General features: G+C 39.8%; 2 protein-coding genes and 1 pseudogene across 2 annotated transcripts; 2 read left to right on the top strand and 1 right to left on the bottom strand.

Moving 5' to 3' along the window:
* LOC113280336 overlaps positions 1 to 9,271 on the top strand; it is a 36,526-nt pseudogene extending 27,255 nt beyond the window's left edge.
* Positions 9,272 to 13,309: 4,038 nt separating this feature from the next.
* On the top strand, positions 13,310 to 16,663 carry LOC113283976 (probably inactive leucine-rich repeat receptor-like protein kinase At3g28040). Its single transcript, XM_026533358.1, has 2 exons — positions 13,310 to 15,004; positions 15,102 to 16,663. Exons 1-2 carry the CDS (start codon positions 13,515 to 13,517, stop codon positions 16,579 to 16,581), a joined length of 2,970 nt encoding a protein of 989 aa, XP_026389143.1. The 5' UTR covers positions 13,310 to 13,514; the 3' UTR covers positions 16,582 to 16,663.
* Positions 16,664 to 16,813: 150 nt separating this feature from the next.
* LOC113283977 lies at positions 16,814 to 20,635 on the bottom strand. Its single transcript, XM_026533359.1, has 3 exons — positions 20,489 to 20,635; positions 17,326 to 19,444; positions 16,814 to 17,196 (listed from the first exon to the last, which is right to left on the bottom strand). Exons 2-3 carry the CDS (start codon positions 19,323 to 19,325, stop codon positions 16,992 to 16,994), a joined length of 2,205 nt encoding a protein of 734 aa, XP_026389144.1. The 5' UTR covers positions 19,326 to 19,444; positions 20,489 to 20,635; the 3' UTR covers positions 16,814 to 16,991.
* Between the last annotated feature and the right edge of the window lie 289 nt (positions 20,636 to 20,924).

Raw genomic sequence — 20,924 nt, 5'->3', positions numbered from 1 at the left:
AAGCAAATCGGGGCAATTTTGGAATTGATGGTTGGGATCGTTACAAGCGGCACATACAGACGAAGCGACATGTTCTCGGAGAGTAGTGGTGGAAGGTTTTGAATTTTTATGTAGTTCTAACTCTTCTAATCTCCTAACTATTGATGCCATGTTTGCTTTTCCCTCGAAATCTGCTTCAATCCTAAAAGCCTTCGCTTCGGATGTAATCTTTCTGGGTTCACGGATGGATTCCCACTGTTGCGTCTTTTCAGCTACTTCAATCAAGAAGTCCCAAGACGCATCAGCAGTTTTGTCTACGAATAGACCATTACACATCGACTCAACCGTTGTTCGGGTGGACACATCTAGACCTTCATACAAAATTTGCACAAGTCTCCATTTTTCAAAACCATGATGGGGACATTGGAGCAATAATTCATTGAATCTCTCCAGGTATCTAGCTAAGGCACCCTCTAATTGCACAAAGCTATTCAGACTTTGACGAATTGTCGCAGTCTTGTGATTCGGGAAAAACTTTTTGAAAAACTCCTTTATGAGGTCATCCCATGTCATGATGGATTGAGGCTGTAAAGCATAAAGCCAGGCCTTTTCCTTATCTTTCAGGGAGAAAGGAAAGAGCCTTAACTTTAGGGTTTCGTCGGACATTTGAGTGAAACGCAGAGTTCCACAAATTTCCTCGAATTCTCTCACGTGGTGGTACGGGTTTTCATTCTCAACACCTCTAAAAATAGGAAGCATCTGTATTGTGCTTGATTTCAGCTCATAATGGCCATTATCCTCGGGTAGCACAATACAAGAAGGTTGACTGGCTCTAGTTGGGTACATATAATCCTTGAGGGTACGGGGTTCTCCCATTGTTTCGGTTTGATCTGGGCTGTCTACCTCAGAACTCAGAATTTCGATAGGTTCTTCTTGATTAATTCTAACAAGTCTGTTTGTTTGGTCTCTATAGGTCACAATCATGTCCTTGTAGGTACCTCAACTAACATGTTGGTCAGACAGAGCAATCGGAAACAATTTGGCCCACAAGGGTTACGAAGATTTGGTTTTGAATGGGTGTTGGACTAACAAGGGATTTTGGTTTTTTTTGGTTTAAAATTGGGCTTTGGAAATTTTTTTTGAACTAAACCTAGCATAAATTAGCACAACCCATAAAAGAAAATAAAAACAATAATAATAATTAAGACAAGCCCAGAAAAGAAAATGAAAAAGAAAAAGAAAAAATAAAAGAAAAATAAAGACAAAAAATAATTACAGTCCCAAAGAAAAAGAAAAAGAAAAAGAAAATAAAGGAAAAATAAAAATTATTACAATCCCAACTAAATAATTAAATTAATTATTACAAGCCCGAATTGGAATTTAAATGAGGCCCAAGTGGGTTAACTGATGGGTTAGGCTTGCTTGATTTTTGGAGGGAATCCCAAAAATAGGCTTTTGGTCCCCTTTTAGTTGCACAGCCCAGTTGGGCTTTAGGATCGTCCTTAGCAGCTTCGCGCTCAAGCCCAGCAACAACAGGTGGAACAGAGCCCAGCAGCAGCAGCAACGAAGCCCAGAAAAATGCTCATCATGCATCGCTGAAAAGTAGCAGGTGCATTACACAACCCAAAGGGCATGCGTCTATAAGCAAATGTCCCAAAGGGACACGTGAACGTAGTTTTTTCCTGATCTTCTGGTGCAATGTGGATTTGGTTATAACCGGAAAAGCCATCTAGAAAACAGTAGTGACTGTGTCCAGACACACGTTCTAGCATTTGGTCTATGAAAGGGAGCGGGAAGTGATCCTTCCTAGTTACTGTGTTCAACTTTCTGTAGTCGATACATACTCGCCATCCTGTGGTTGTACGTGAAGGGACTAACTCATTCTTGTCGTTCTGAACTACAGTAATGCCTGACTTCTTAGGCACAACTTGAATGGGACTAACCCATTTACTATCTGGTATTGGGTATATGATACCCGCATCAAGTAGTTTCAGGATTTCTCCTTTGACTACATCTCTCATGTTAGGATTAAGTCTCCTTTGCATTTCCCTAGATGGTTTGGCATTCTCTTCGAGATTAATGTGGTGCATGCAAATGGTGGGGCTTATTCCTTTGAGGTCTGAGATGGTCCATCCTAAGCCTCTTTGTGTTCCTTAAGTACTTCTAAGAGCTTACTTTCCTGTTCCGTGTCTAAACATGATGAAATAATGACAGGTAAAGTATCAGAAGAACCTAGGAATGCGTACTTCAACGTACTAGGCAATGTTTTTAATTCAAGCTTGGGTGGCTCAACAATGGATGGAATGAGCTTGGAATCAGAGAGTAAGGGTGGTTCCACTTCATATCTTCTTTCAGTGACGTCCATTTGAGGTACAGATTCGAGCAGAGATAGGACGTCACTACAGTATGCATCATCATAGGAATCTGAGTTAAAGTTCTCCATACATGCTTGAAAGGGGTCGACGGATAGAATGTTAGTCAACGAATCTTGTATTAATCCTTCAATCATATTAACTTCATGCACATCATCATCATCAAGATTCACAGGTTGTTGACTAATATCGAACACATTCAATTCTACCGTCATGTTGCCAAAAGACAGTTTCAACACTCCATTACGACAATTAATGATTGCGTTGGACGTAGCCAAGAAAGGACGTCCTAAGATGACAGGAATGTGACAGTCTGGGTTTTGTACAGGTTGAGTGTCTAAGACAATGAAGTCTACGGGAAAATAGAATTTGTCAACCTTGATCAAAACGTCTTCGACCACTCCACGAGGAATCTTGACAGATCGGTCTGCCAGTTGTAGAGTGATAGATGTTGGCTTCAACTCCCCAAGACCTAACTGCTCATAAACAGAATATGGCAGAAGGTTAACACTTGCACCTAGGTCTAATAACGCTTTATTGACCGTGTGTTCTCCTATAGTGCAAGAAATTGTTGGACATCCTGGATCCCTAAACTTGGGTGGAGTTTTGTTCAGAATGATGGAACTCACCTGTTCAGCTAAGAAAGCACGTTTTTGCACATTAAGCTTGCGCTTTTGAGTACACAAGTCTTTGAGGAATTTAGCATATGGGGATTTGCCTAATTGCTTCAAGAAAAGGAATGTTGATGTTGACTCTCTTGAACAGATCTAACATCTCATTATAATGGGTACTTTTCTGTTGATAGATCAATCTTTGAGGAAATGGGGCAACAGGAGAATGAGTTGGCAAAGGGACATTCACAGCAGTAGAATTGTCAGGCTTTCCAACTTGCTCAGATTCTTTGGTTTTCTGGGGTTGTGGAGACAGCGTGGAATTTGTATCAGATTCATTAGGTTCGCCCACGTTGTTCTCGATGATTTTACCACTTCGGAGGGTGGTAATGGCATGGACTTGATCGGGTGAGGTTTCAGTGCAGGATGTTGTGCCTGTTTGAAATATCCTCTTTGGATTTTGTTGGGGTTGGCTAGGAAGTGTACCCTTTTCTCTCTCGCTCATGGAATCGCACATTTGACTCATCTTTTGATCAAGATTTTTCTGACCTTGCACCAGACTCTGGACCATCTCCTCTAGGGTGGATAATCTCTTGTCGGTATTGTGTTGAGGATATGATTGTTGAGAGTTCGATTGTTGTTGAGGGTTCCTAGGATATTGATAACCTTGATTGTTCTGAGATCCCTGATTGTTTTGATAGCTCTGATTGGGTTGAGATGGTCCTCCCTGAGTGGGTCCTTTGGACCATGAAAAGTTAGGGTGGTTTCTCCATCCTGGATTGTAGGTCTGTGAATAGGGGTTATGCTCTTGTTTTTGAAACATGGCATGTGCCTGTTCAAGCCTAGATTCCTGGACTGCAAGCAAATCGGGGCAATTTTGGAATTGATGGTTGGGATCGTTACAAGCGGCACATACAGACGAAGCGACATGTTCTCGGAGAGTAGTGGTGGAAGGTTTTGAATTTTTATGTAGTTCTAACTCTTCTAATCTCCTAACTATTGATGCCATGTTTGCTCTTCCCTCGAAATCTGCTTCAATCCTAAAAGCCTTAGCTTCGGAAGTAGTCTTTCTGGGTTCACGGATGGATTCCCACTGTTGCGTCTTTTCAGCTACTTCAATCAAGAAGTCCCAAGACGCATCAGCAGTTTTGTCTACGAATAGACCATTACACATTGACTCAACCGTTGTTCGGGTGGACACATCTACCTTCATACAAAATTTGCACAAGTCTCCATTTTTCAAAACCATGATGGGGACATTGGAGCAATAATTCATTGAATCTCTCCAGGTATCTAGCTAAGGTCTCACCCTCTAATTGCACAAAGCTATTTAGACTTTGACGAATTGTCGCAGTCTTGTGATTGGGAAAAATTTTTGAAAAACTCCTTTATGAGGTCATCCCATGTCATGATGGATTGATGTAAAGCATAAAGCCAGGCCTTTGCCTTATCCTTCAGGGAGAAAGGAAAAAGCCTTAACTTTAGGGTTTCGTCGGACATTTGAGTGAAACGCAGAGTTCCAAATTTCCTCGAATTCTCTCACGTGGTGGTACGGGTTTTCATTCTCAACACCTCTAAAAATAGGAAGCATCTGTATTGTGCTCGATTTCAGCTCATAATGGCCATTAGCCTCGGGTAGCACAATACAAGAAGGTTGACTGGCTCTAGTTGGGTACATATAATCCTTGAGGGTACGGGGTTCTCCCATTGTTTCAGATTGGTCCGGTGTGTTTTCCTCAGAAGTTGTGGGTATGTCAATTGGGTCTATTTGATTTACTCTAACTAGTCTATTTGATTGGTCTCTAAAGGTTACAATCATATCCCACTCATGAAATAACAAGCCCACAGATAAGGGAGAAAACAGGGCCCAAAAGGATTTATGAAGATTTGGTTTTGAAAGGGTTAAGTGGAATTTGGTTTTAAGGAGTGGAGTTTTTGTTTTAATAAGGGATTTTGTTTTTGGTTTAAAATTGGGCTTTGGAAAAGTTTTTGAACTAAACCTAGCATAAATTAGCACAACCCATAAAAGAAAATAAAAACAATAATAATAATTACAAGCCCATAAAATAAAAGAAAATAAAAGAAAATAAAAATAATTATTACAAGCCCAAATTAAAAATAAATTAATTATTACATACCCAAATTGAATATTTAATGAGGCCCAAGTGGGTTACTCATGGTTTAGGCTTACTTGGTTAAGGAGGGAAGCCCAGTTAGGCTTTTGTTCCCTTTTAGTTGCACAGCCCAGTTGGGCTTTAGGATCGTCCTTAGCAGCTCACGCTCGAGCCCAGCAGCAGCAGCAACGAAGCCCAGCTCACAGAAGACCACGAGCCCAGCAACAAAGAAGGCAGAGCCCAGCAGCACTTGGCAAGCCCAGTTTAGTTGAAGTTGGTGAAGCCCAGTTCAGAGAAGTACAAGCCCACCAGTAGAAGGAAGAGCCCAGCAGCTTCAGTTGGCAGCCCAGTTGCTTTGGCTTGGCAGCAGCAGCAACAGCAGCAAAAATACTGCACAGCTCCAGCAGCACCTGCAAGTGAACAAGATAACAATGATCTCAGAAAACTCCGCAAGCACAGCAAGGCCACAACAGCTATGAAAACTTCAAAAATATGGCAGCCAGCTCCTCGGCAGCGGCGCCAAAAACTTGGTGTGAAAATGGGGAGCACACAAAACTCTTGCAAGTATACAAGGCCAAATTTTATAGTATAGGGATGAGTAGGGGTTTGTCCACAGGGAGTGGGATCATACAAGAAGTTATCCTAAGCTATCAATGGATGAAAAGCACTATAGCAGTGAGCAAGGCAAGGTAACAGTGGTAGTGAAACAAAGGCAGCAGCCTAAGGCAAAGGTATTGAGCAACAGTGACAGAAAAGGAGAAAGATGCAGAACTGTGTGAAGTTACTAAGGCAATTGAATCCACCTTGTGCCCTAATCAAGCAATGCAATCTAGGTTGAGTTGGAAATCCTATGCATACATCTAGAATGGGATGAAAATCAGCTTGCTCACTGATATGCCCCTAGCATTGACTGTCTTTTGACAGCACAATCAATCACAGGCATGCCAGAGCACTGAGTACTTCCCATTGCTCAAGCAAACAGGCATCAAGAAAACTATCCTAACCATGCATCATCTAACAGTGCACTAGGCTTCATCAGAGCCTTAGTTGCAGTGAATTAGCTCATGCTAGACATGAGTACAACTACAGCATTCATCAAATAAGCTAAATTAAGATACAACATACACACAAAATTGCACACAATCAACTGTAGCTAAAAAGGAATTTGGATAATGAAAATTGGTTGCAAATATTGTTCACCGGCTAGCCCAGAGATGCTTTATACACTCATCCTACATCTCTATTTATACCCAAAACATTCAATTAGGGTTTACAATGTTTTCCCCCAAATTTGATAAAATTAGGGTTCTTGGGAAATTGGGGAAAACTCACCGTACCCTCTGAATTCGTTGTCTCCTCTGCAATTGAGCGCTGACCCATGCTTCTTGATGTTCTACTGCTCCTCCTCTAGCTCTTGTTGCGCTGTTGGCCTAGCCCTAGACTTCTGTGAACCCTAGCTTCTCTCACTGTCGAGTTTGCAGCATCAGGACTCGATGCTACAGACGAGAAAGGGAGAGACAAGGGTGGTGATTGACTCCTGAGTTTGTCGGGGGAAGGTGGTAGTGGTGGTGTTCGAGGTGGAGATGGAAGAGATGGTGGTGATGGAGTTGCAGAGCTCTGCAAATTTTTGGGAAGAAGGGGAAGAACTCGATGGAAATGGGATTAGGGTCTGTTTGTTTGGGGTGTAGGTGTTCGGTTGCTAGGGTGTGAAACAGGTGCAGCGGAGTTTGATGATCTGCGACAAGGAGCGATGGATGGGAAGATGGTAGGTGGATCCAACGGCGATACGGAGGTAAGCGTGGAGCGACCGTCGGATGAAGGGATGTAGCAAAACGGACGACCCAAGATGGAGATGGGCGTTGCGATGTAAAGCGGGGGCTTCGGAATTTGATGTGCGATGATGGAGCGACCGTAGGATGCTGAAATGCTTCGATCTGACGGCTGAAATCCGAGACGGGCTTGGATAGTGGAAATGTGTTTGAGTAAGGGTTTTGGGCCTTGGGTATGCCAAGCCCATATCTTCTTTAAGGACAATTCTTCTTCTTCAAGCCCACTTCTAGCCTTTTGGTCTTGTGCACAACATTCTTCGCGGCTTCCTTGTGTAATTCCTCTCGGCTTTTCACTACTTTTCTGCTCTTTTCCGCTCCGCTATTCATCCAAACTTTATTTATTACCTAAAAATGCAAAATTAATTAATAAAAATATTTATTCTTGAAAACAAAGAAAATACAGAATATGGGATAAAATGTAGAATTAATGCACAAAAGATGAGTTAAATGCCAACAAAAAGGGATAAATATATACAATATTTGGCACTCATCAATGGTTTTCTCGTCTCAGCAGTCATCTTCTCCAGTTGGGGTTCAAGGCGTCAGTGGCGGACTCATCTCTTTTCATCAGAATTTCTGGTAATTCAACAACATATGTGTTGATATATGTTGATGATATAATTGTGACAGGCTCTTCGTCTGACTTGATAGATCAGCTGGTGACTGATTTAGGCACTGCATTTGCTGTGAAAGATATGGGTCTTCTTTCTTATTTCCTAGGTGTTGAAGTTTTACGTCAAGGAAGCAACTTAGTGCTTTCACAATGGAAATACATCTCAGACTTACTCCATCGCACTAAACTAGATGTGGTTAAGCCGGTTTGCACTGCACTGGCTACTAACCTCCAAATTCGTCGCCATGGTGCTGAGTTGTTTGCTGATCCCACTCTTTACAGAAGAGTTGTGGGAGCCTTGCAATATCTGCACATCACCCGGCCTGACATAGCAGTGGCTGTTAACAAAGCCTATCAGTTTATGCATGAGCCTTATCTGGAGCATTGGGAACTTTTTAAACGAATCTTACGCTATTTGAAGCACACAATTGACTACGGCTTGTTTTTCTCACCAGCCTTGAACTATTCTCTCAATGCTTATTCGGATGCAGATTGGGCAGGTAATTTGGATGATAGGCGTTCCACTAGTGGCTACTGTATCTACTTTGGGGGGAATCTTATTTCTTGGAGTGCCAGGAAACAAAAGACAGTTTCGAAGTCAAGCACTGAATCAGAGTATCGTGGCATTGCTATTGCAACTTCAGAGCTTATTTGGATTCAGTCTCTGTTGCGTGAATTAGGGGTTCATACTTCTGTGCCTTCCTTATGGTGTGACAATCTGGGGGCCACTTATCTGACAGCAAACCCTATCTTCCATGCACGGACAAAGCATATTGAGATCGACTATCACTTTGTCCGTGAACGAGTCGCAAACAACTGCAGGTGCACTTCATTAGTTCAAGGGATCAAATAGCAGACTTATTTACTAAGGGCCTGCCTTCCGTTAGGTTTCAACTTTTGCGTGACAAGTTGAACATCCGTAAACTCCAGCTCAACTTGAGGGAGGGTGTTAATAAGCATACTGACTCAGCTGCACCTTGTTAACAATAACAAGATAAGCACTATCACCGGGTCTCATTGAGTCAGTCAGAGCAATCAACTATGAAGTATTCTTAGGCTATATTTACGGTCTGTTTTTGAATAGAGTCTGTAACAACTTATGTAACTGCTTCACAATACCTTTTGAGTATAAATAAGAACTCTACTCCACAGTTTCAAGTGTGGAAGTATTTCACCCAAATATCATCTTCTAGCTCTCACCATTGAAGACGGTGTTTTTGAAGTCAGGGCTGCAGCTGGAGATACCCATTTCGGAGGAGATGATTTCGATGGTAGGATGGTTGATCACTTTGTTCAAGAGTTGAGGAGAAAACATAACAAGGACATTAGCGAAAACCCAAGTGCTCTTAGGAAGTTGAAGACTTCATGTGAGAGGTCAAAGAGGACCCTCTCATCTACTACTCAGACAACCATGGAGATTGATTCTTTGTATGAAGATGTCGATTTTCATACGTCCATTACTCGTACGGAGTTCGAAGATTTGAACATGGATTTGTTCAGGAGATGTATTGAAATTGTTGAGAATTGTTTGGAGGATTCTGAGATGGACAAGAGCAGTGTCCATGAAGTTGTGCTAGTTGGTGGATCCTCTAAAATCCAAAAAGTTCAATCTCTATTGCAGGATTTCTTTGATGGGAAGAAACTCAGCAGAAGCGTTGATCCAGACCAAGTTGTGACATATGGTGCTGCCGTGCAAGCTGCTATTTTGAGTGGTGAGCGGACGGATTTGTTGTTGATGGATAATCATGTCTAGCATGCTTTGTGTCGTGCGGAATTTAAGGCGTGTTGTGCTTTTTAGTCAAAATCAATACACAGTATGGCACAACACGGTAATAATCATACTATGCCATGTTGGCTCTAGCTCTTATTATATGTTTACCCGAATAGAATATTTTTCAGCAAGATAATTATCATGAAATTAGCAAAACTAATCAAAATTTTGGATATAATGTAATTGCATAATGTAACTCTTATGAGGGATGATCTACAATATATGGATAGGTTTGAATCAGCAGTCCAATTAAGCAATCCAAGGAGCACATCTCCTGAAGTCAGATGATACTAGTCCGAATTGCAACGCATGGATCCAACTCTGTTATGCACGGCTTAGACTCACAACAACGTCGTGGTTCAGTGATCTTGTGAACACCGGAAATGTCACAAATTCGAGAAACCAATTAAAGAAATCTGGCCGTTGTGAATCCCGTCCGAAATGCAACTATCATTATCATATGACTCCTGACATCTTTATCTTGCTCATTTTCTTCACCTCTTCGCAATCTGCCTCTTGCCAAAGATCTTGGTCACTGCTTCTTGCGATATATGGTAGTCTTGCCCTGCATCCCACAAGAGGAGTCTCATCAGTCTCCTTTGCTGAAACACCGGCATTCAAACAGCTCATACACTTTCAGGCTCTTTCTTGTCCATAAAATGATTCACCGGTGACTCAAGATTAGACTTAGACCTTATCGGTTTAGGGTGACTTTATGAAGCAAGCTAGCTCTTAACAACATTGAAAGTTCTTGTGTTGGTCGACTATTCTGGTCGGTCTTTAGCTTGTGCAGGTCTATGTGAAGCCATGGTTAGATAAAATCAAAAAGGCATACACATCGCATAACTAGCAAATTACGTTGGCCCTGGGCTTCATGGAATCCAGATCTAGCATTGCTCATGAGATAATCAAAGTTCACCTACCGAAAGTGTTTTGGAAGGCCCAAACTGCTGCCAATGCCTTTCTGTCCTTCATGAGGAAATAATGCATGCCTAGCTACATCCAAAAACCATTAAGCGCTATAAAAATTGCCCGTTTCAGTCCGTTGTTCGGCTAGCTGAGTTGGGGGGACAAACCCATCGTGGAGATGAGAAATTATTTGCATCCTTTGTCTCTTTCTTTGTTTCTGCTTCTTAATATCGTTTGTTCCGGACCTACTCGACGCCTTCTGGACATGCATGGTAACAGCTCAAGAAAACATCCAATGCTTTCATGATATCCGGAGTTTCCCCTCTACAGCGAATGAAACCGTGACTTTCAGTTTCGACGTCGATTCCAAAACCAATTGTATTGCTTCAAAGAAAATCCAAACACATTGCAAAGTTTATAGAACCAACGACACTGTAACTCTAGCTTCACAGAACCGGTTTACTGGGAGGTCATGTTCTTCGGAGCACACAGTAACTAGGTCCACCACCGCCACAGAAGAAGATGGCTAAATAAGTGGTGGTCCCATGCATCAAAGATGAAGAATGGGAGAAAGTTGTCCTGTACATATCATGCATGTGTGTTTGGAGGTTGATCATCACATCACAAGGATGATAATGAGAAGACATGAACATCATCCAGCAAAATTTAATCCAAAAAATCCAACACCACCACACCACCACCCAAATTTGTCTATACATTTCCCTTCCATCCCAACACAGTACTTCCTTTACATTCCCACCTTGAGAGAATATTAAAGTGGGTCTCATTTTTCCAATATCACACACATGACACCACAACAGCAGATCTAGTCAAGACACACGAGAAGCCTATGAATTAAAGGACCTCATACCTCATATACCCCTTTATTCAGGTCACTTCGAGAGAGGTTGGCTAAAGCTGATCTGACCTTCAGAGTTGTTTCTAACGGACTCGCTGAGCCTAAATATCATAGAGATAAGCTTATAGGACTAGGGTTTAAGAGGGGAATACTCTATATGCAACATGGTACTACTGCTGCAGTGCATGGTAGAGAACTATTCGTAAAGTGAAATAGTTGCAAGGGAAAGGATCCAAAAGAAAATCACAAGAAGTGAACAAAAAGAAATTATACCATGGGGCTTCTTCTTCTTCTTCACGGAAACAAATGATCGTCCTATCGTCCTCAAATCACGTGAATCAAAACTTCATTTTTTTTTCTTTCTTTCTTTCTTAGCGGTCAGTCACTCATGTCATGATAACGACGTACTTTTGGAAGACAGAATGGAATCATGGAAATATAAGCAAGGACATAAGCTAGGACAAGATGACACCGCTGCTGATCGTGTTAAAGCAAGAAAACACGTAACTTCCTTGTGGTTTCTAGCGAGAATGACTGAGAACATTCTGATTTACAGTCGTTTTTCAATCCGGATTAGAGCTGACGGTAGATTTTCAGTGTTAAACTCATATTTTCTTATGCTTCAAAAACAGAAAAATGGTAAACATTTGTTTCAGTGTTGTATAAAAGTTTCACGTTCTTCTTGCAGTTCTATATTCTGTTGCATGCATCTTAATGATAAAAATAATCAAAAATAAAAATAAAGTTTAAAAAATTACAGAAAGGGGTGGAGGAGTGTCAGTTTTGATATTTGTTTGTCCTCTCGATTAAATTAGCAACTCCGACTGATCTTGCAAAAAGTTCTTGAGTATTATAAGAAATATTATTGTTAAAGTTCACTTACATATGATTTATTATTATCACTAAAATAATTGCTTGTCAATATTAGCATCATAAGTTTCGATGGCCATCAGGGAAAAGAAAGAACAACCTCAGTTTGCAGGCGGTTAAAACTGAACTAATACCAATAATGGGTTAAAAGTTTGCCGACGGTTCACGGGGTTATAACAAGGTACAATCATAATGGTACCTTTGAGTAATTGTTTTGCTGCACGGATTGCCGACTGGTTGAAAACTAAACCATATTGTATAAAATTCAGTGGGCAAGAAATGTCCCTTGTGTTTATTATAGTTGGTTCTGAATCAATTATAAGAACTAATTTTGCTAAGATCTTGATGAACAATGAAATCCAAAAGTAGTGGAACATTTAAAAAGTTGAACAGTAGCTGTTGCAAAATGAGACAAATATTGGACGGATTTTATATAAAGTCAGAGTTCACATGTAAAGCAGTAGCAGTAGTAAAAAAGAAAAAAAAACTAGTCCATGAACCACCTTAAATAATGATCAAAAATACAGAAATTTTTACATTTTTATTCATCTATTTTTAGAAAATTCTCAAATGGTAAAAACAGATGAAGAAAATGATAAGGCACCAATGGGACAAAGGATAAGTAATGTGGATGACAAACCAAGGGATGCACGGTCAAGCTACAGCCAGCGAAATTGTGAGACAAATTAAGTTCTTGGAAATGGGTTGTGAGCCAACTTGGTCCTATTCTTGTTTCTGTCTCCAACACTAAATGCTTCCTATAAGATTGAGGTGATGCAAAAAAAAAAATGAAAAAAAACCTCTAAACAAGATAAGATTCGATTTCATGCACGTCGGTTGTCGTCGTATACTGGAAATACCCATTTGACCCTCATTAGATCAAGAGATATGCAGCAGTGACATATTTCCTGCCTTTGACATTTTTACCATGGCCTGTTCCTGGATACTTATGCTGGCAAGTCAATACGTGGAACAGTAGAAGTACAAAGTTGGAACTGTATAAGAGTAACTGTGCAGCAATGCTGCTAAAACTGCAGTAGGTACAGGTGATTACTGATTGTTGGAAAAATATATCTAAGTTGTAGTTTATACAAGTAACAAGTTAGAATTTACAGAAATGATTAATCCACTTAGAGAAATCTCGAGATTTTTACCATGGATTAATTGAACTGTTTTCTTTCAGAACCAACTTAATGCCACGTCCTTAAAAAGAATTTGCGACCGAAAATCTGGGTTTTTCGTGGTGGTCATAAAATCACTCCAAGAACACACACTTAACTGTCAAAGTCTAAGAAGTGGAACTATCCGTGTATTTATTAAATGGAAGTGGAGTAAATATAGTTACAGAAATTTAAGGTTAGTTTGGTCAATAGATTTCTCAATCGCTAGTGGTCACAGATTCACAGTTATTCTTGAACAAGTACAGTACAAACAGTATGTAATATTTAACGGCCATCACAACTAGAATTATTTGGTTACCGTGTCTTCTTGTTGTAGGACTATTAGTAGTATATACTTATTATCACTTCACTGCTGTTCTTCATCCATTCATGGCAGGATAACACACACAGAGTGAGAGCGAGCAAAATGAAGTTACCTGCTGCAATGGGTCTGCAACTGTTCTTCATCTCATTTACATTAATGGCTTTATTGCAACAATCAACAAGTTATAACAGTGAAGTCTCATTAAAACTCAATGATGATGTATTGGGTTTAATAGTACTCAAATCAGATCTCCATGACCCATTTTCAAATCTTATATCTTGGAATGAAGATGATGTGAACCCATGTTCATGGAACTACATTAAATGTGATGATTCAACAAATAGTAAAGTCATTGGTGTCTCATTAGATAACTTAGGGTTATCAGGAAAGTTGAATAGAGGATTAGAGAAGTTGGAGAATTTGCAATCTCTATCTCTAGCTCATAATAACTTCACTGGTAATATTAGTCCTCAACTTTCTCATATTGCTTCTCTTCAAAATCTTGATCTTAGTAATAACAAGTTTTCTGGGAGAATTCCTGCGGAGTTCAATCTGAGTTCATTCAAGTTTCTTGATTTTTCGGGTAATTCGTTAACCGGGGAAATCCCGGATGCTTTGTTTCAAAATGGTTGTCTTTCTTTGAATTACATTTCATTGAGTGATAATCTTCTTGAAGGTTTAATTCCTTACTCTCTTCAAAAATGTGTGTCCTTGGCGAATCTCAATTTCTCCAACAATCATCTCTCTGGTAGTGTGGAGTTTGCTAATGGGATTTGGATGCTGAAGAAGTTGAGAACATTAGATCTTTCAAACAATGGATTTTCAGGGTTCATCCCGAATGGTGTTTATGTTCTTCACATCTTGAAAGAAGTGCATTTGCAGGGAAATCAGTTCTCTGGTTCTTTACCTGGAGATTTCGGGTTATGTCCACATTTAACTCATTTGGATTTCAGCAATAATCTCTTCACTGGAGGTGTTCCAACCTTACTTCAAAGGCTCAAATCTGCTACATTTTTCAGCTTATCGAATAATAAGCTAACGGGCGGTTTCCCGAAGTGGATTAGTAACATGTACAGCCTTCAATACTTGGATTTTTCCAGCAATGCTTTCAGTGGAAACATACCTGCGTCGTTGGGTGATCTTCAATCGCTGAATTACTTGAGTTTATCAGATAATCAACTTTCTGGGAGCATTCCGAAGAGTCTGTTTGAGCTGGGATTGACGGAAGTCTACTTGTCGCGGAACAAATTAACTGGTTCAATTCCACCTGGTTCAAGCCGAATGTTCGATTCTATTCTAGCACTGGATCTTTCGCAGAACAAGTTAACAGGAGTTATTCCTGTTGAGATTGGTCTATCTTCACATTTGCAGTACTTGAACATGTCTTGGAATGAGCTTCATTCAACATTGGCTCTTAAACAAGGTTACTTTCCCGATTTATCCATGTTGGACCTGCGTAACAATGCGTTATATGGGTCAATTCCTGAAGAGTTATGTCAATCCAAAAATTTAGCCATCCTGCAGCTGGATGGAAACTCTATGACAGGTTCAATACCTGAAGAAATTGGGAATTGTTCGTCGCTCTACTTGCTGTAAGTCTTTTGCTAAACCTTCACTGCACATTCTTCAATAGTTTAACTTAATTGTGAAATGCCGATTTACACAAATGAATTGCACCGTTACTTGCAGGAGCTTGTCAAACAATAGCTTGCAGGGTTCAATTCCAAAGACGTTGTCGAAGCTGAAGAAGCTTGCAGTTCTCAACTTGGAACTAAACGAATTAACCGGTGAAATTCCACAAGAGCTCGGGGGCTTAGACAATCTTGTTGCAGTGAATGTTTCATATAACAGGCTTACTGGAAGGCTTCCTACCGGTGGAATTTTCACGAATCTAGGGAGAAGTTCACTGCAAGGTAACTTGGGAATATGTTCACCACTGTTGAAGGGACCTTGTAGGATGAATGTCTCAAAGCCATTAGTCCTTGACCCAAATTCTTACAACAATCAAATGGGTGGTGCTGGTAACTCGAGACCAAGATTTTCTGAGTCTGCACAATCCCGGCAACATAGATTCTTCAGTGTTTCTGCCATAATTGCGATATCCGCTGCTCTACTGATTATTCTTGGTGTTGTTGTGATAACTCTACTTAATGTTTCTATGAGAAGAAGGCTAGCATTTGTTGATACTGCGCTGGAAAGTATGTGCTCAAGTTCTCAAGCATCAGATATTAGTTCAGCTGGTAAACTTGTTCTGTTCGACTCGAAATCATCTGAAGACTGGGACCATAATGCTGAAACACTACTTAACAAAGCTTCTGAGATCGGAAGAGGAGTGTTTGGGACAGTTTACAAGGCTTCAATAGGTGGACAAGGAAGGAGTGTGGCCATAAAGAAGCTGGTGACATCAAATATACTTCAAAATCCAGAAGATTTCGATAGAGAAGTTCGAATTTTAGGAAAAATGAAGCACCCAAACCTGATGACAGTGAAGGGTTATTATTGGACACCTCGCTTGCAGCTTCTGATAGCTGATTACGCTCCAAACGGAAGCTTGCACTCGAAACTTCATGAGAGATCTCCATCTAGTCCTTGTCTATCATGGGCCAATAGATTCAAGATTGCTCTAGGAACTGCAAAGGGACTTGCTCACCTGCATGAAGCTTTCCATCAGCCGCTAATACACTACAATGTGAAACCGAGCAACATCTTGCTGGACGAGAATTACAATGCAAAACTATCAGATTTTGGACTAGCAAGATTACTTACAAAGCTCGATAAGCACGTAATAAGTAGTAGATTTCAGAGTGCATTAGGCTACGTGGCGCCAGAGTTAGCCTGTCAAAGCATAAGAATCAATGAGAAAAGCGACATTTATGGATTTGGTGTGATGATTTTAGAGCTTGTGACAGGGAGAAGACCAGTAGAGTACGGAGAAGATGACGTAGTAGTGCTCAGTGACCATGTTAGAGTTCTTCTTGAACAAGGGAATATGCTGGACTGCGTTGATCCGAGTATGAATGAGTATCCAGAGGAAGAAGTCTTGCCAGTTCTCAAATTGGGTTTAGTTTGCACATCTCAGATACCTTCTAGCAGACCATCAATGTCAGATGTGGTGCAAATATTACAAGTTATTAAGACCCCAATCCCACAGCACATGGAAGCATTCTGAGGAAAACAAACCAAGAGCTGTAGTAACAATGTGTTATTAAAAAGCTGTCTAATTTTTTTGTATCTTACTGTAATGCATTCGCCATTGTATTTTTCGATGAAAAAGTTCCCGTGTAAGTGATTTAGCTCCAACCAACGCTGAAAATTTGATTCTCTGAACACAGCATGACTAAGATTTCCTGCAATACTTCAGTTTGAGTCGCTACAAAAAGAAAAAAAGAGAAAGAATTGAACTTCAAACCCTGAGGATGATCTTGTATAAATTATTAAACCCTTGCAGATCTTTCATCGTGGTCATTTTTATACAGTTAGTAACAGCGCTTGTTGCAGCATAGTACAAAAATCATATAAGTATATTGCAAGCTGGAAAAACATATGTATTTAGATGTTCAAATTTCTAAGCGTCCATCATTAATCTGTTTCTTCATCTCCTGCAACAAATGAACCCGATGTCCCAATTGGATTCAACATTTCCATCCCATTATCTTCTTCCTCATCAAACATCATTGGCTCCAGAACCGGGTCATCTAGAGACAAATTGGCCAAATCAAGTTCTGGCTGCCCTTCTAGATCACTGTCCTCCCCCACTATGTCCCAAAACTTCGTCGGTCCTTTGCTATAATTCCATACAAAAAGCAGTCAGTATCTTTAACTTCCTATGTTTGGATAGGTTAATATTGAAAACAATATCAAAAGAAATTCATGAATTCAACTGACATGGAGAGAGAGAGATCACTAAACTTACGTATAATCTTCTGTCCTATGGGACATGAGCCTCAGGTTTGAGTGAACATACACTAGATCTTCAGACCGAGCTGAAGCAGATTTACTCTTAATATCGTAAATCATTGAGTATGTCTTCCAATTTCTTCCGCAGCATGAGGATGAAGCTGGCTGTGAAAGAAGCCTTAATGCAAGGGATTGTAGGAGAGGTGTACCAGATCCAAAGTTAGCCCACCATGATATTGGATCAATATCATCTCTTAATTGCAAAGCTTCCATCTGATCAAAAGGTGCAGATCCCGTCGCAAATTTTCCATATTCATTCTGGATTTGTCTCAGTAGGTAAGGATTATCATAAAGTCGCCTGAAACAAAGTATCCTCTTATCAGCTATTTCTGGATCCTGATGGGGTGCTAAGCATTGACGTGTGCCCCACTCACCTTTAAGCCATGCATGGCTGTAATATTTTGGGTTAAGTGAGTACGCCAAGCATAGCAAAGCGGTATCATTTTTATCCCATCTCTCAACCAAAACAGACTGAACTGTGTTACAAAAGTCAGAGTTATCAACAAGAGTATCCTTTTTCTCATTCCTGAAAATTATGGATTGTATTTGTTCCAACATAAGTCCCCACATTTCCCAAACTCTGTGTAGAATGGCTTCATTTGTATCTGCAATCACCATCATATTAACTATTGGTTCTGTAAACTCTATAAGATAATCGACTTTTCCCCACCATGAGTCGTCTTTTATCCTAGTAGAGAAAATTTGAGCTTTTTCCTTGTCGCTAGTACTGTAAATTTCCCAATCAATATCATATACCAATTTCATTAAGGCATCCTTGACCTCCTTAACCCTCTTCGCTAACACAATTGTTGTAGCAAACCTTGTTTCAGGAACCTTTAACAACCTCAGCTGACCATACTTGTTGTAAAATGATGAAGAATATTCGTTGCTAACTATAAAATCTCGAATATTCTCAAGATCGCTCTCAATATCAGGGATCCACTTAAGCACTTCATATCTTTTGGTGTTTCCTATGCTGTATTCAGGGTTACATATATTTTTAAGTCCAAGATTCAGAGTATGAACTACACAAGGAGTCCAAAAAACATGAGGATACATTGCCTCTAGACTTAAAGATGCTGCTTTACAAACAGAGGCATTGTCGGTTATAATCTGAACAACTCTACTAGGACCAACCTGATTTATCACCTCCGCTAAGAGCTGAGACAAAAACTTTGAGTCCTCCCCCTTTCCGGAAGCATCGACGGCCTTCAAAAAGAACTGCCCATTCGAAGATACTGCCATAAAATTAACAAGGGATCCCTGATTTCGATCTGTCCAGCCATCACACAAAATAGAAACCCCTGTCTGGTCCCAAGATGATTTTACCTTGTCGAGCATTCTTTCTATGCGTGTCTTTTCATCTTTCAGTAGATTAAACCGCAATTGATCGTAACTTGGAGGGGAATAGCCTTTGCAATTGCTGTTAGCAACAGATGCAACAAAGTCTCTCCAATAAGGTGATCTGGCTAAGTTAAATGGCAGGGCACTAGAGTAGAACAACTTAGCAGCTTTCTTATCTAATTCATCTCTACCGGCAGAATCAAATATCGTAGGAGAAATTTCTTCATCTTCCGTCTTTCTCTTTTTCACTTGCATAAAATGACTTGATATAGGCAACGGAGATTCATATATACTGGAAGTGCTTGTAGAGACAAGTTTCTTTTGATCTGAGCTTGCGTGCTCCTTGTGCAAACTTTTAAGCGACTCATAATCAACTTTTGGACAGATTCTGATCCCTTGCCCTTTAACCTTAAGTAAATGCGCCTTCACTCTCGAGTATGACCCATTATATACAATATTGCAGAAGTTGCATCTGAAAGATCTATTCCCTCCTCCACCAGGAGATTTATCTAACTTCACCACATGTCTCCACAAAGGGGCATCATTAACAGTACTCCCATCCTGGTCACTTGATCCTGTCATACTTATATTTTTCCCGGATGGGGTACCCATGAATAAACTAAAAACTAATCCTGAAAGAGATGCATACAGGTGAACAAATGTTCCACTTGTTAAACATGAGCAGATCCGTCTACTCGTATAACATGTAAATCACTTTCGACTGCTTATACCTGCAAAATGATCAAGCTGTAATGGTTCAATATTCACGGAAAATCTTTAGCAAAAGTTAATCAAGCTTGATTTCTAACAATATAAACAAAATACTTTGCGAAGTATCCAACATGGTTACTCATACAAATGCAACATGTCTTAGAACAGTAGGCAACAATTGAAAGATTCATTTGTTGTGGAGGTCCAGCGAGCGAACTCTTATCCATAAATTCAACAAAGACTGAAAACCACTATAGATTAGAGGATCTGTATAATGAATAGACTAGGTATATGACATAAACATATTACAGTCATCTTTTTCAAAAGACATAATCATCACTCAATGAAACTCCTGAAATACAAACAAACTAAGGAAAGAACCATTTGGCCTCGAGAAAAGCAGACTCAAATCTTATGAAGAGAGTTTGTCCGACTTTCTAATTCTGAAGAAATATTTCTAAAGTCAAGATTTAAACACTTTTGTGATACACTACATTGTGTTAAGGTAACTAGCAAGATTCTTATATCAACTATCCACAACTTCGAAAAGTTTTCTACATTGGCTTCCTACGCGTATTGCAATCCAAGTTCCACCACTCCACAAAATCCAAGGAAAACTTATTACTAGGTACTAACATTGCACAGCTAAAGAATACACTAGTTCTGTCATTAAACCATATGGATTGTAACAATATCGGAACTATCAATGCCTAATACTCTCCTAGAACAAATTAATGAGAACCATAAAAAGATATATCAAACCCCACATCTAAAATTAAACTCTTTGAAACATACTTACTGCTGGGTCAAATCTTCAGCATGAAAAAATCACTGTAATTTGATCAACTTTAATGAAAATTGGATAAAATGCTACATATAATTCATAACTATTTAAGTAAAGTAAATATTCAAGGTTATTGGCAACAAAATCAAGAATATCCAACAAAGATTAGAAGAAGAAATCTTCTAAGTTTTATAGAGAAAACTCAAATAAATCAATCAATCCAGTTAAAACTATGTAGAGATCACAGAATGAATCAATTCTAATGGGTTTGAAGACTTACAGATGTATTGTAGAATGGGAGAAATTGATGGTTGGAGTTGGGATTTAGGGTTTCAAAATTGACTCACTGAAGAAGAAGAAGAGGATTCTGTTACCAGTATTTTTTTTTCCTCGACTTTCTTATTAGCGGGCACTAGTTGGGATAATGACACGTCGAAATTACATTTTTATCCTCTAGAGTCTAGGGCAATTCCTCTGGATTTTGCGCACACCATGGAATGAAACGAACAAACAACAAAAATGGATTGAATTGGATGCGCAAACCTAATAGCCCTATATGGGCTATCAGCTAAACAAACAAAACAAAAAAAGAAAACAAGAGAAATGGGTAACCAAGCCAACAAAAATAAATGTTTGTAAATTGAACTGTAGGAGGTGTCACGCGAGATAACCTGGGCCACCGGACACAGATTTAGTTGGGCGGCGAAGAGAAGGTC

The sequence above is a fragment of the Papaver somniferum genome, chromosome 5 (assembly GCF_003573695.1).
Source record: "Papaver somniferum cultivar HN1 chromosome 5, ASM357369v1, whole genome shotgun sequence".
NCBI classification, from domain to species: domain Eukaryota; kingdom Viridiplantae; phylum Streptophyta; class Magnoliopsida; order Ranunculales; family Papaveraceae; genus Papaver; species Papaver somniferum.
Note: the sequence above shows the minus strand (reverse complement) of the source record. Positions and strands in the feature narration are given on the sequence as shown.